We start from the raw sequence: 14,092 nt of genomic DNA, 5'->3' as shown, positions 1-14,092 counted from the left end.
TTTTTGCTACTGGAGGTAAATGCTCTCTTCTCTTCTTCTTACAATGGAATATGTCTTAAGAATCTCTTGTCATTCATAGATTAATCTTGAAGTGTGTATTTCAGAAAGGAAAGTTTTAGTTCCCAGAAGAAAAAAGGAATGGTAAGTCTTCCTGGATCTTCAGTATCCTGGATCTTCATTCACTGTTGTAGCAAGGATAGCTATTGTTAAATGGCTTATAGCTTTTGACCTCTCATGTGTTTATTTTCACATTTCAGTGTTTTCAACAAATAGAAAATATGAACAACTACTGGAGAAACATTTTAGTTCAAATACAAAACCTTGTTTTGAATATTTATCAAAAGTTTTTGCTGATACAGACATGCAGCTTATTCAGTTGGCTCATTCTCTAGTAGTATCAGGCTTTGTTACTACATTCTAGAATTTCATATCTCTGTAGGCTTCAGCTTTAGAAGGTTATTATATAGAAGTATTTAGAGGATATTACCAGTGCCACAAAATCCCAAGTACTGTGTTTATCAGTTTGAAAAGTAGATTGCCAACTGTCAATTCAACTGTTGGATCTATGTATTCCTTAGTTAGCCTCTAATCCCACAGAGCCATTGCCTGACCATAGAGTCCTGGCTAGTTTATGGGTGTAAACCAGTTAACCTGTTTATCTACAAAATAAACAAAACAGTCCAAATAGCATTACTTCTCTTTCACAATAGTGTTTTAATCCTTTAAAAATAATGCTCCTAAGTATTTTAGACTGTTGTTCTCATTAAAGAAACTGGTTTGCAATTTGGGCAATTCAGTCTTCTGTTCAGGGTTGTAGAATTACTTTCTTCAACAGATACAAAACATTTCTCATGCGTGGAACACAGTGGGCATCTCCCTTAAGTGTGTGTTCAGCTATTAATTCTGTCACACCAGTAAGAAAGCACAGATACCCTTAATATGCTCTTTTATTAAGACTGCTGTTACCCATTCATTCTTCTGGTTCTTCATTCTGCTGCTCAGTGGCCAGTTTTAGACCTCAAATGCAACTGGACACTGCCTTGGTACTAACAGCTACCTCAAAGGAGGTTGCAGAAAGGTAGGGAGCTAGCAGTAGAACAAGAGGAAATGGCCGCCAGCAGCTCTAGCTGTCCATTTGGACATCAGGAGGAAATTCTTCCTGGAAGGGGTTAAACATTGGAGTGGACTGCCCAGGAAGGTGGTAGAGGAAGTGTTCAAGAAATGACTGGGATGTGGCATTTAGTGCTGTGATTTACTTGGCAGGGTGGTGTTTGGTCAAAGGTTGGCTGGGTTCAATGATCTTGGAGGGGTGTTTTCCAGCCTTAATGATGTGCAATTCTAAGAAAATAGTAATTACAAACTGACCTTTAACATCTTACTATTCCATTTTTCCCTTTGAAGAACTCATATGTTAAAAAGATAAAAAAGACATTAAGTTTAGTTTAAATACTAATTTCATGTCTATCTTTGTGAAAAGATTATACTACATACACTTTTTATTGCTTGCTCTACCATTTTAGTTTGGCATCATGAAGTCATGAAGTGCTGTCTTGAAAGAGAAAAATGTAATTAATTGAGAGCTAAGTGGATTCATTTTGAGAGAGAAGCATAAAAAGTATCTTCATTTTGATAATTATTAAAACCATTGCAGCTGGCCTGAATACTGGATTGTGCTTCTGCCATCTGTAAAATAATATGAATTTTGTACTGTATTCCTTCATATTACTTGCTTTTAAAATAGGTCTTTTAAAGAAACCTGGATAAACTGTAGTTCAATAGCTTGAAGAAAATAAAAAGGGTTTTGATAGCCTTTTTTGAGTTGCTTATGTTAATAAAAATAAAAATAGTTTTTTCCTTTCCTGAGAGGATATTACTTACACACTTATGTACATATTCTGGCTTTGGAGGAAACTGTGGGTGAGAGAGCTCATTTCATCTTTGGTATATGTGAAAACACACCGAACTTGTACTTTCTGTCCTTAGCACTTTGTCCAGTTTTCAGCAAGCAGTGAGAATTCACACCACTCCACTGCATCAAGGTTTAAATAACTTGTCAGCAGAAGTAGTAAAGCAAAATCATTGAAATCCCATTGTCCGAAATGCAAAACAGCTCATTTTGTGTCATTAGAATATATGTAATCTTCAGTGACAAATGGGAAAGTTGTTGCTTGATTGCTTCGTAGTAAGTGATTGTTTTCACGCTTGATTGCTTTGTAGTAAGTGATTGTTTTCACACTTACCAATTTTGTGGAGTTGTAATAAGAGAAGACCATGTAATCTATATGTAATTCTTGTAAAAAGGCAAAGCTTTTTGTCCAATTTGAGAAACTTAGGTTTTAATGACCTCTTCCAGTTTTTTACTGTGCCTTGTTGCCTGAGAAATGTTGATGTTTACTTGGTCAGGCTAGTGATGCAAAGTAATTTTGTTTACACTCAGTAAACAAAATTTTCACTCTTGATATCAGTGTGTCCTTGATACAAACAGGTAGCACTGGTTCAAGGCTTTGCTGGTTGCTTGTGGCAAGGAAGAGATACCACCACTTATTTGTAGATTGTGAGCATTGTAGCAAAAGCTGTAGATATATTACAGCCCTCTAGAATACAGTAAAAATAGTAAGTAGGTGACTTCCTCATCAAAACAAGTACATTTTAAAAAAGGATAAAATATGCATTACTTTACAGACAACCTTATTCCCTAAGAGTTCTGTCTTTGATCCTGCTGGGGACTAGACTGCTAGTTAACATCTCTCATTTCTGCATGACTTCCTTGTCTTTCAGCAGCTGAGATTTGTGTGCAAGCCCCCAGTTGCTAGCTGCTGGAATGATTTGCCCACTGGAGATCAAAAACATACTTTCTGACAGTTGCTGGCATCGTTGTAGCACCAAAGAAAAAAAGCCCCAAACATTTTATCTTTGCTGATCTGCCTAATAAAATCCAAATTTGTGATACTCTGAGTGACCTATTTCAAACAAAAATAACTAATTTTCAAATTACCTAATCTCAACATTTTGTAAATATTTAAGCATATTTAAACATCAGTTGCACTGATTTCATGTGGATCTGAGCTTCCTTAGACCTTTCCTCGTACTGCTGGCATCTCTTATCCAGCCCCTTTTCTTGTGCCACAATAGAAACAATAGATACTGTCAGGCATACCAGTGATGAAGAAAGAAAAGCTCTTTGTGGTAAAAAAATACAGGATTGCATTTTCTTACTGAACCAGGTAGGTTCAGAAGGTAATAATTCAAAAAGATGCCAGCTTCCTCCAGTCTTAAATGTAGCATAAAGCCTTCTTAAAGTGTTAGTCATCTGCATGACTTCACCATATAATATTTCTGTTGGATCTGTAGCTCTAGATGTGGATACAGATGATAACAACCCAGGTTTCTTCTCTGGACGGAGGAGGCTTTATCTGACTTTTAGATGAGAAGAAATTCCTGGCTTTCTGAGTGGTTTGGATGACAATTTGAGCTTCCTCTAAATCCAGCTTCACACCCAACATTGGATGTGTAACTGATTAGAACAGAAAGTATTTGTAACTCCAGGTTAATTACATCAGCTGCAAGCAAGCTGTGTGAGGAGGTGTTTAAAATACTCTGTGCATGGTGTTGAGCTGCTCTTCTTGCTAATAGGGGTTTTGACCATTGTATATCTAGATGCAAAGGGTTCTCAGTATGCCTTTGATATTGTAGGCTGAGCTTCACTGTTCCAGGACATTTACCCATGGTGCACTGTTTGCCATTTAAGCTCATAATCTTAAATCAGTGAATGACAATACTAGGCTAATGCTGCACTTAATATTTACAATCAGTTCTGTTAGTTTCCTAGAATTTGACTGTTTTCTGATCTCAATAATGAAAATATTTCACAACTGTAGCTGTGTGACATCTTTTTGATATGTAGTTCATAAAATTTAATGTGATATCAGATCAAACTGGCATCAGCTGTCACCAAATCCGGTGAACTTGTGAGGTCAGAAAAGCTTGAGAGTGTTCCTGGTGCCAGAATGCGTAGGCGCTTCCCATTTCTTCAGCAGAGGTTATCTGTGAACACAATAAGTAAAAGAAAAGTGAATTCCTTGTCATTTGAGGTGAATGTAAGACTGTTGTGCCAGTTTTGATGTGAGCTATCATAAGAATGGAAATGTGAACTCACTGGTCTTTAGGGTTTTGAAGACTTATACATGCTAGCCCCAGTGGAAATAAAAGAAACACAGAGTCACAACTATCTAGTTTTCCTTTCAGTGTTCCTGAACTTGATTTTTTAAATATCGTAACTTCTGTGACAAATGAGGTTACCAAAATATGAAAGACAAGAATTTCATTTCTTCTGAGGAATAAAACCAGTTATCACAGTATAGTTCTGACTAAAGAAAAATGTTGTATTTTGATAGTTACAGACAGTATAAGAGGTATTCAACAATTAGGGTGTAAGTGATTTCCTGTAAACTCTTCCTTCCAAACTTGATACAGTGAAATTTAATAGGAAAAGGAGTATTTGGGTTTGGTTTTTTTTTAATTTTTAGTAAGATTGCTTCATCAGAGAGCTTTCTGCACTATTTGGAGTACAGTAGAATTTGCAAAATTTGGTGAGAGATGAAACATATGGTGATGAGATAGTGAGAGAAGGAAATGATTATTAGGACCTGTGTTCCTCAGATTAATTTGTGACATTTTTAGTAATTGTGGCAGCCTTTCAGTGAATAAACCGATTTTTAAACACGTTTGTTGGATATACTGTTTTTGGAAATTATACATGTTTTGCTATTGCATTGTGAAAATACAACAACATTCATGGGCATAGATGCTTGTTGCTCTTAGTGACTGAATCCATGTGAGTCTACTGAGGAATCAACCAGGAGCTTGTGCAGTGTGTGTAGTTATCTTCAAAGAAGGAAAGGGCATATGAAGGTAAATACAAAATACAGAACTGACATAAAGCAAGTCAGCCTTTCAACAGACCTTCTATGAGCCATTTTTCTGTATGTGCAACATACAGGGAAGTATCAACATAAAATACATGCTTTTAAGTGATAGGCATACACTGATACACATCTACCACTCATCTTTTCAAAAAGCGTGTTTGTTCACTGCGATGTTTTTCTGAACGTATATTTAACATAATCTGCACAGAAGTGTCAACCCTCATCTCTAGATTTCTGGTTTTGAGAGGTTTTCCGTGCAAAAGTATCATTAAAAGGCCAACTAAAATAATACAGGTACTTATAGGAATGTAAATTCCTAGGAACACTTTTGCTTGGATACAGCTGCTGGAAAAAAGGCTTTTCTGTCTCTCTTTTCTTTAGCAAGATGGTATTTACTCTGACACGATGCACTGAGGTGAAAACTGTAGTTTTAGGGGTTTTTTTCCTATATAATTCTCTCAGTTTTAAAAGCATTTTTCTTAGCTACTGTGAAAAATGAGATCTGTCTGCCTCTAATGCTCTGTGATCTTCTCAGCCTGTGTCTTTTTAGTAGTTGTGTCTCATTTCCTGTCTATAGGTTTGCATCTGTTCGTTCAGCCAGTAATGGATATTTTTCTGAGGATGGAGAGAAACAGGAGTAATGAAAATGGTAGTGACTAAAAATTGTTATTGCACTTTGGGAGTATGTCAGGTCTTCTGTAGGTCTTCAAGTGCCTGCAGAATGTGTTGCCTTATTACTAGACTGGGCAATAAATTAATTCTTGCAATTTTCCATGCAAACGTGTTTAAATGATCCTGAACTTCCTGAAGTGAGTTTCAAGATATAGCTGTATGTACCTCCAGAAATTCCAGTAACACATTGGTTAGGTCTTACGAGTCGACACAGACCTTGGTTAGGATGCCTACATATAGGTTGCAAAGAGAGGGAAAGACATCTTTAATATGATGCAGGTCTTGATCTCCCTGAATCCACAAGGAATTTGAATTTCTTAAGCTTATATGAAAAAGAGATGCAACTTTGTAAGGTAGAACGCATTATGTTTATGAACTAGCTATTATGTTGGTCAGGAAGAGTGGATTAGTATCTTACATTTTATAACACTGAAACTTGAAATGCATGTAATTCAATTGTGAAACATGATTTTTCTCCACAAAAATAGTAATTTGGTATTGCAAATGGAGATAAGCGTGGAAAAAATGAAGTTTGAAGGTCACATTTTTTGATGACATGAAAGAAGTTTAATTAGGAATATATTAGTCTGTATTTAATTCCCTGTGTTTTGCTGAATCCCTGAGCTGAATCACATGCATCTACAGCTGAAAGAATATGAAGTTTTAATTACTGTTTCTTATATGCAGAGAGCTAAGAAACAGCTGTGCTTCCAAGAGATGCTTGTTTGTTTTAATGCATATACGCTTCTTAAAATTAATCTTCCTGACCAAGCAGCTCAAACTTTCTGATAAATTCTGTGAGATGCAGATGGAAAACGGGCTGTAAGTTGTAAGTGCCTAGGTGAATGCACAGTTCTCCAGGATCCATGCAAGTTTAAAGGAAGCCTGTATTAATGTAGCACAAAAATTGATAAGTCCACAGGGAAATGTAGGCTAGTAAGAATGCACTCTTTAGGAATGAATCTGAATTTGTCTATAAACTGATTAGCTTAGTTATCCATATCATTCTGTTATATCTGAGATTTTAAGGAAATCTAACAGGAATAAATTGGAGAATGGATAGTAAATGTGAGAATAGTCTTCTCTCAAAACTAATGAAGATGTGGGCTTGAGACAGTATTAAAGGTAATATTAGAATATGAAGACTGGGATGTATGTTATTTAACTTAGTTACTATTAAAAAGCTTTGAATATACTTTATTTTTTTACATACATCTCAGTCACAGAACATTATCATTATCAGTAGATATTTATCTTATAAATATATTACATAATTCAGCTTATCCCTCCGTTTGCTTTCAAATACTTGGCATTTATTTTTCAACATCATTTAATGTAGAGGAATGGTTGGCTGAGAGAGGTCATGTAAACACACTGCAGCTGTATAGCAGCAGGAGTCAGCCCTTATCTATATAGTCAGGGGCACCATGTCCTTGAGTGTAACTTCTGGACAATATCAAAATGTGTAGCAGGAGCCACAGGAATGCAGAGGTGGGAGATAGTTAATGCTTTATCATGTAACCAATAGTGAGCTTGCTTTAGTACTATGCATGAGCTTCATTAGGCATGCTATAAATTGTGTAAACTTTTCTAAATAAACTGAGTCTTGCTGATCAGTCGTATCGATTGCTGCATTTCTCCTGCCGACCACGACAAAAATTTAAGTAGTTATGGCTTTGTAGTTGAGAACAGTAATATCAATTTCTTCTATTCAAGTTAGCTTTAAACCAGAAGTTTAGTTTTTATTTAAAACTTCTGGTGCTTTACTCTGTGCTTACACATGGGGTTGGGGACTTAAATGTGTGGAATAGCTGTGTAGTATGTAAGGTTGCAAAACTATGTCATTAGTAATAAGGCTTTTGCATTATTAAAATAGGAGTATCTAGAGCACTGTATTAAAAAAACCCGACAAAAAACTATAAGCAAATAAACATCCCCACTGTAAAACCAACCAGTCAGCCAACCAACCCCCTAAAAGGAAATCCCAATCCTTTGGTTATAACCAGAAATTTGCATCTGCTTTCTGAAGTATTTGAAGGAGACAATTTTTGCTTAGAAGGCACTAGCTACCTTCTTGCTGCAAAAGTTACTACCAAAATAGTTAACCAAAATAATGGGAAATTTTTTGGTTAATTTGAAATAACAGGAAATTGGAGACTCCTACATATCTTGTATACCCGTATCTTCATAATTTTATGCGGATGATTGTGTCCAGCTAAAAATTTTCCTAACTGTTTGGTGGTGGTTGTAAGCTAAGTGCATATTAAAAGACTGTGGCTATTTCATCAAATTAGCCAACCATTCAGAATGGCTGTTTTGGTTAGGATAATGTATTAATATTGACTGGGAATACAAAGGTTTTATCTTCATTTTCCTCTTGTTTCTCTTTACTCTTCCCTGCCCCTCTTTATCCCCAAAGAAAATTTGATTTTAGAAACTGATGAAGATGTTATGATTTTTAAAATAATAGCAGACAGTAAGTGAGAAGATACCTGAGGGGAGAAAACAACCCTAATCAGTTGAACTTATTAAAATTTAACAGTTCTCAGGAGGCTTTTAGTTGTAAATAGATACAACCCTGGGGTGAGAGAAGAGGAGGAATCAAATCAGATTTCAGCTGGATGTATGAAGGCAAAATGGCACTGAAACCTAATTTTTACGCTTAAAATACATTCACTAGTGATACATGGCCAAACATGTAAAACTACACATTTCTTGTGAAAAGCTTGTTAATGTATTCCTTGCGGTGAATTCAGAGTAATAAAGACTTTTCTTGGTGACACCTGCAGTTCAGACAGACCTTTCCAGTAGTAAATGTAATGCTTTGTCATCTTTTACAGTAGATGAACACATTGAACTTAACAGCAGTTTTGTTTAGCTAATGTGCTGCACATACTCTTTAGCTCAATACTCATTGAGCATATTGCTCCGGTGCAGTCCCTGCCACCCTTCATGGGTATTGTGTCAGAAAAAAAGCCTGTCTCTGTATTTTCAAAGCAGCCCAAAGAGTGAACGTGTGGTACTTTAGAGATTCCTTTGTCTTCATAAGAATAGCATGTTCAGCTGTGTTTCTCTGATGCTGTGAAACTGTCACACTCAAGGTTAAACTCTTAAAAGTAGGAACTAGGAATTAACACTGGCACAGCAACAAAATTTGGGATGTAATTAGAAAAGCTGTCGGAGTTACAGAGTATGACAGTGGGAATAAATTCAGTTTAGTTTTCTGGTTGCTCAGTTTAGTTTTCTTTCACATGAAGATGATAAAAAGAAAGAGAAAATGAGATGCCAAAAATGAGAGAGAGAGTAGTGTGAAGGTGAGGGATGGGACGATATTTATAAGGAAAGAGGGAAAAAATGATACATTTGATAAAAAGAAGAAAAAGTTAGACATCCAGCCAATTGCTGTTTTCTTATTTACGTCTGGTAAACACATACTAGATCAGAGGCAACATCTGAATGTATGTGCAGATAAAAGAAGTCAGTTTAGCTGTACTTTTCATAAATAGGTTGAGGCTTTGTCTGCCCACAGTGATATTTAATTAAGTAAGTAAGCTGAAAGCGATTTTTTTCATCTCGTGTTCTAGTTACAGCTGAAATATTGGTGTTTGTAATTTTGTATGTTTATCTGAGTAAAATTCCATTAAGCATATTAGGAATTTGCCTGCTCTGGGAGGTTTAGCAATATTCTATCTATACAGTAATTTTAAAGACAATTTTACTGAGTAAATGAAGAACTGGATGTGGTGCACAGTTTTAATTGCACTTGTTTATATTCACACAGAATAAAGCAAATAAGTGAATTATGGATATCTCAGCTAAAAATAGGGGCCATCAATTATCTGAGAAGTAGGGCTTTTTGGAGGGATCTAGTTATTATACAATCCTTTTGTAATTTATATAGGAACTCTTGCCCACATAATACAGATAATTTGTCACCTTCCTTAATGGACTCATGCTAATGAGAAATTTAATGTGGGAAAGTAACATTTTTAATTGGTGCCATACTTCTGCATGGGTTCTTTTGTGACACTACTCTGTTGTAGTGGTGTAGTAGATGTAGCAGGTTTTTGCACATACGAACAAATGTGTTTTAGCAGACGATTAAGTGTAGATAAACAACATATTTCATACAAAATTTTTACACCTCTCTCCCATTGACACTCCTACTCCCACGCCAGATCAGAAACATAGATTAGCATGGCATAATTTCTCGTAGATCTCCACAGACATTTGCCTGCCACAGTCGTAAGTTTTGTCCTAGTTATCCAGCTGAGATTATTAAATTATAATGGAAAGAGAGATCTCATCCTGTTCATAAAGCATAGTGGGTTTTTTTATTAAGTGTAAAGAGAATATGAATCAAAAGGTGTGCACTTTTTTTATTAGCATACTCTATCTTCAAACTAACAGTAACTAATGTAGTTAGAAAACTGAAAGACAAGCAGTGAGACAGAGAGAGAGGGAGAGAAAAAGAATTGATTGTGCTTGCTGATCTCAAGTAGTACCAGAAGATGTCCATTTTGAACTAGACACAGAGATTGGAGACATGAGATCTGATGGTCAGATGTCTTTCTCTGCTCCTTTCTGGAGCCGTTGCAAAACTGTCATATCAAAATCCAGCAGACTCCCCTTCCAGAAATCATTCAAGAAATGATCCTAGCTATTAATTGTGACTGATAAACTTTTAAAATACATTATATCTTCCTTTTGTTGAACCCCCTCTTTGCAGTTCTGATTCCTTCCATTCTGTCACCAGAATCCTTCTAGGAAGGCAAATGCCAAACAAATGTTTCAGCTGAAATGGTAGATCCCTTTGCTATTCGTGTATCTTTCTTCTTACTTCTACCCACTTTCTCTTCTGAAAAAAAACCCCTTGTTTGCTTTCTTTTTTTGTTTCTTTACTGTTAGACAGCCTTTAAAATGCTTTTACTTTCCTGTCATGTCATTATGCTCTTTGGAGGGAGGATCAGCTGGAGTCATGGCAAAGAAAACTGCTGTCCCGGTAGTTTTATTTTGTATTCACCATACAATTCACAGTATGGCATTGTTGCTTCCCAGAGGAGGAAGAGTGGTCTCTCATGCAAATCACTGGTCCTTTTCTAGGCTTTTGTAGCTGTCCTGAAATTGTTGGAAGGGATCCTTCTTTCTGCATTACGAGAAGGAGGAATTGCACCAGACAGGCTGGCCCCAGTTATTTTATCTCTTTCCTGTGTGTCTTACAGCTCCTTTTGAGGAGCAGGCACCAGGCAGTAGCTATACTGTGTTCCCAGGCCTTCTGCTGCTCTTGTGCATTGGGTGTGCCAAATTCAGTGACATTATTTGGCATAACTTGAGACTTGCATTGCTTTGAGTACACAGAATCTGGCCTACAGCCCTGTCTGTGTGCAAAAGTCCTTGCTCATTTGAGCTGAGTGGATAAACAAGTGTTTTTCTGTTGACCCATGAGGTTCATGAATTTGGTACCAGTTAAAAGAAACGTGGTGTGTGTCCATTATTTCAGCTGATAATATTTTGTGAGTAGAGGTGTCCAGCGATTTGGCTTTCACAGAGCCTCATTAGTGTTTATGGAAGTGCAGTTTGTATCCTCAGGAATGTCTCCAAGCCTCGAAAAGTCTAAGAAAAACAAAGAGAATGTGCAGAAATAGAAATTTACTTCTAAATAAATAAAGTCACAAAGTGAAATAAGAGGAATGAGGCTGGGAACCGTGTGGGTAGATCTGCATTGTGATTGAAGGTAGAACGCCCTAAGCAAGTTATGCAGGACAGAAGCTTTAATTTAACCCCCATCTCCACAGATATCAGCGTATGCATGCAGAGGATTATTACCACCATCTGTTTTATCTACAGTAGTTTTCATCAGTTGTGTTATTTTGTGGGGTTTTTAAGTGCTTAAGCACTGCTTTGAAGCTGTTATGTTAATTGTTAACTTGGGCTGAATCTGCATGGATGCCTATAGCAGTGTCAGCACGCTAAAATTGGAACTGTTAGATTAATGAATGGAAGTATCAGCTCTCTGTGCCTATGCAGTACATTAATAGCTGTGTCTGTTCAATCAAATACACTACTGACTTTGTCACTGTGAAATGGTATTTACCAGATCTTAGATGGACTGCTGAGAAAGATGAATGTAATCTTTCATTTTTGTCTGACTTAAAAATAATGTAACTAAATTCTTTGCATAGATTACTTTGTTACTGTTCTTCACAGGAGGAGAATGGATATACTGGTAGATTTGAATTCTTCACTTAAATGAAATATACGTGTACAATGAACATTGTAGTAAATTGAAGGAAACTAACCATTGTCTTTCATATAGATTAAAATTTACTGGAGTGAATGTTGAAAAGAGAAAAGAGAAATGAAGAAAAGAAGAGAAAAGAAGAGGAAAAAAAAAGAAAAGAGGAAAGAAGTATGCTTATTACTATTTTTTTAAAATTTGTTTTTTCTTTCTTCTTTACAGAGCCTGAAGAAGGTGTTTGTAGAATTTAGCCATCAGGAGCTATTTGAGTTCTACAACAAGGTCTGTGGATTTTACAATATTATAGTTTCTTTGTAAACACCTTATGCTGCTCAGCAGGAAGTGCTGCCTATATGAATTAAATCTAATAAAACTGGAAAAAAGGAATGCAGCTTAAATCAAGGCAGTTTGATTTCTTTGATAGAAGAAATAGACATAGACAATTTTCAAGAAAAATCTGTGCATTCAGCTCTGGAATAGGCAGGGCTTGGGTCACTGTAAGCACACTTGGCAGTTAGATCAGGAGGACAAGCTGCTGATTGACAGAGGGGATCTCTCTGGAAATAGCATCTTCATGTTACATCTTCAGTCAAGATGCTTGGCCCATAATCCAGTCAAAATGAACTCTATTTTTTTTCCTTGTTATTAGACATTAGAAATTCTCAGAAAAACATCTGTGCATGCTAAAGAGGTACTATTTAGACAACTGTTTCTTTAAAATTTGAATATTTAAACTGCAGCAATGAATTCTAATAGCTTCATGTGAAAACAAATATTCATGAGTACAGGATTTTTATATTAATATGCAAATATATTTTGTATGCGTAGTTGAAGATGCTGGATATTTCTGTTTGCATGTTTCTAAACAACATTTTATGATGAAGGTTTTTTTCTCTTTTTTCCTTTAAATAGCTGGAAACTATACAAGCACAGCTGGATTCCCTTATGTGATGTTTTTGAAGACTTATTTCTCTATCATGCTTCTGCCACCTCATTATTTTGAATTGAAGATAGATTGCCAAGCTGTGTTTCCTGAAGGATTCAGCGGGTTGTTTCTTCTGAAATTATATGGCTTATCTGCTATTTAGACCAGTACAATTAGCCAGGAGTATTTTTCAAGGGTCTAAAATTCTAATGGACTTTCTCTTGTTTGCTTAGCAGTTGTGAAAAATGTCTTCTTTATTTCCAGTGGGGAGACACCCTGCCTACCCCCTCCCCCCATGAAAAGAATGCTACTCTGAAATATTTTTTCATCCTGTTATGCATGTTTCTTGATTCTGGTAGTAATTTGCATGTTAGTGACAGAACAGGAAAAAACCCTTTTTTGTAGACATAAATGTGGAAATTGTAAGAAAATACACAGCTAATCAAATATCTATCCTTTTTAAATATTATTCACACAACTGTTAATGCTTCTTGCAAATTTGTCAAAATAAATTCAGAATTTTAAAAGTTTATTTTGGGGCTAGTCAAACTTCATTTTGTTAGCTTTGTTCTATTTTAGTTTGGTGGGGTTTCTTTCTTTGAAATAATCAACAGTACCTCTCATTTCAGTGTTTACTGGTGGCACTGAAAATAAACATGGCTTCTTAGCACTGCATGCCCACTAGTGAATCTAAGAAGTATGGTGTGTAACTGAGGGGAAAAATCAGATTTCTGAAAGCTATGTTGATCATTCCTCATGCTGTTTTTACCCACCTGTGTTTTTACACTGAACAGGAAAAATTGAAATATAGTGATTGAAGGCCAAATTAGCCATACATACACCCATTGGTTCCATATGATTCATGAGCAGCAGGAGAAAGGTAAAAGTCATCTTAGTTCTTGTTTGTTGCCATTTGTTGACAGGCAGCTTCACTGCTGCACACTATATGCCTCTGGGCTCTGGACTTATAGAAGGTGAGAGGAAATTTGCCTGTTGAGAGATTTAAGAATTTTTTCTTCCCGATGGCTACATCAGGGATGGTTAATAACAAACCAGACAGTTTCCTTCTGTAGCTTGTTTGCTGATAACTGTAGATAAAAGTATAACCACAATGTATGTTTTGAATAGCTGGTTCTCCTGAATAGTTTACGTGCTCCTGCACCAGATTTCCCGCTTTGTTGCTTTTGCAGGGACATTTTGTGCCTTTTTGTTGCTTTTTTATTAGGGATTGTGCTGTCAGCTCTAAAATACTGTGAGGTTTGCACAAGTTGTCCAAGCTGAAAATTAATAGATTCAGATGATAAAGCCATTAACAGCCTATGTGTGAGTAAA

The 14,092-nt window shown here is 36.1% G+C and overlaps 1 protein-coding gene across 1 annotated transcript in view; it reads left to right on the top strand.

Moving 5' to 3' along the window:
- The window catches only part of COMMD10 (COMM domain containing 10), a 107,761-nt gene extending 94,469 nt beyond the window's left edge, over positions 1–13,292 (top strand). The window contains exons 6-7 of the mRNA XM_066338517.1: positions 12,058–12,117; positions 12,748–13,292. Coding sequence (XP_066194614.1) covers positions 12,058–12,117; positions 12,748–12,786 — 99 coding nt within the window. The 3' untranslated portion in view covers positions 12,787–13,292. The remainder of the gene's footprint in view (positions 1–12,057; positions 12,118–12,747) is intronic.
- Positions 13,293–14,092: the final 800 nt, after the last annotated feature.

Source organism: Sylvia atricapilla, chromosome Z (genome assembly GCF_009819655.1).
Source record: "Sylvia atricapilla isolate bSylAtr1 chromosome Z, bSylAtr1.pri, whole genome shotgun sequence".
Classification (NCBI taxonomy): Eukaryota; Metazoa; Chordata; class Aves; order Passeriformes; family Sylviidae; genus Sylvia; species Sylvia atricapilla.
Note: the sequence above shows the minus strand (reverse complement) of the source record. Positions and strands in the feature narration are given on the sequence as shown.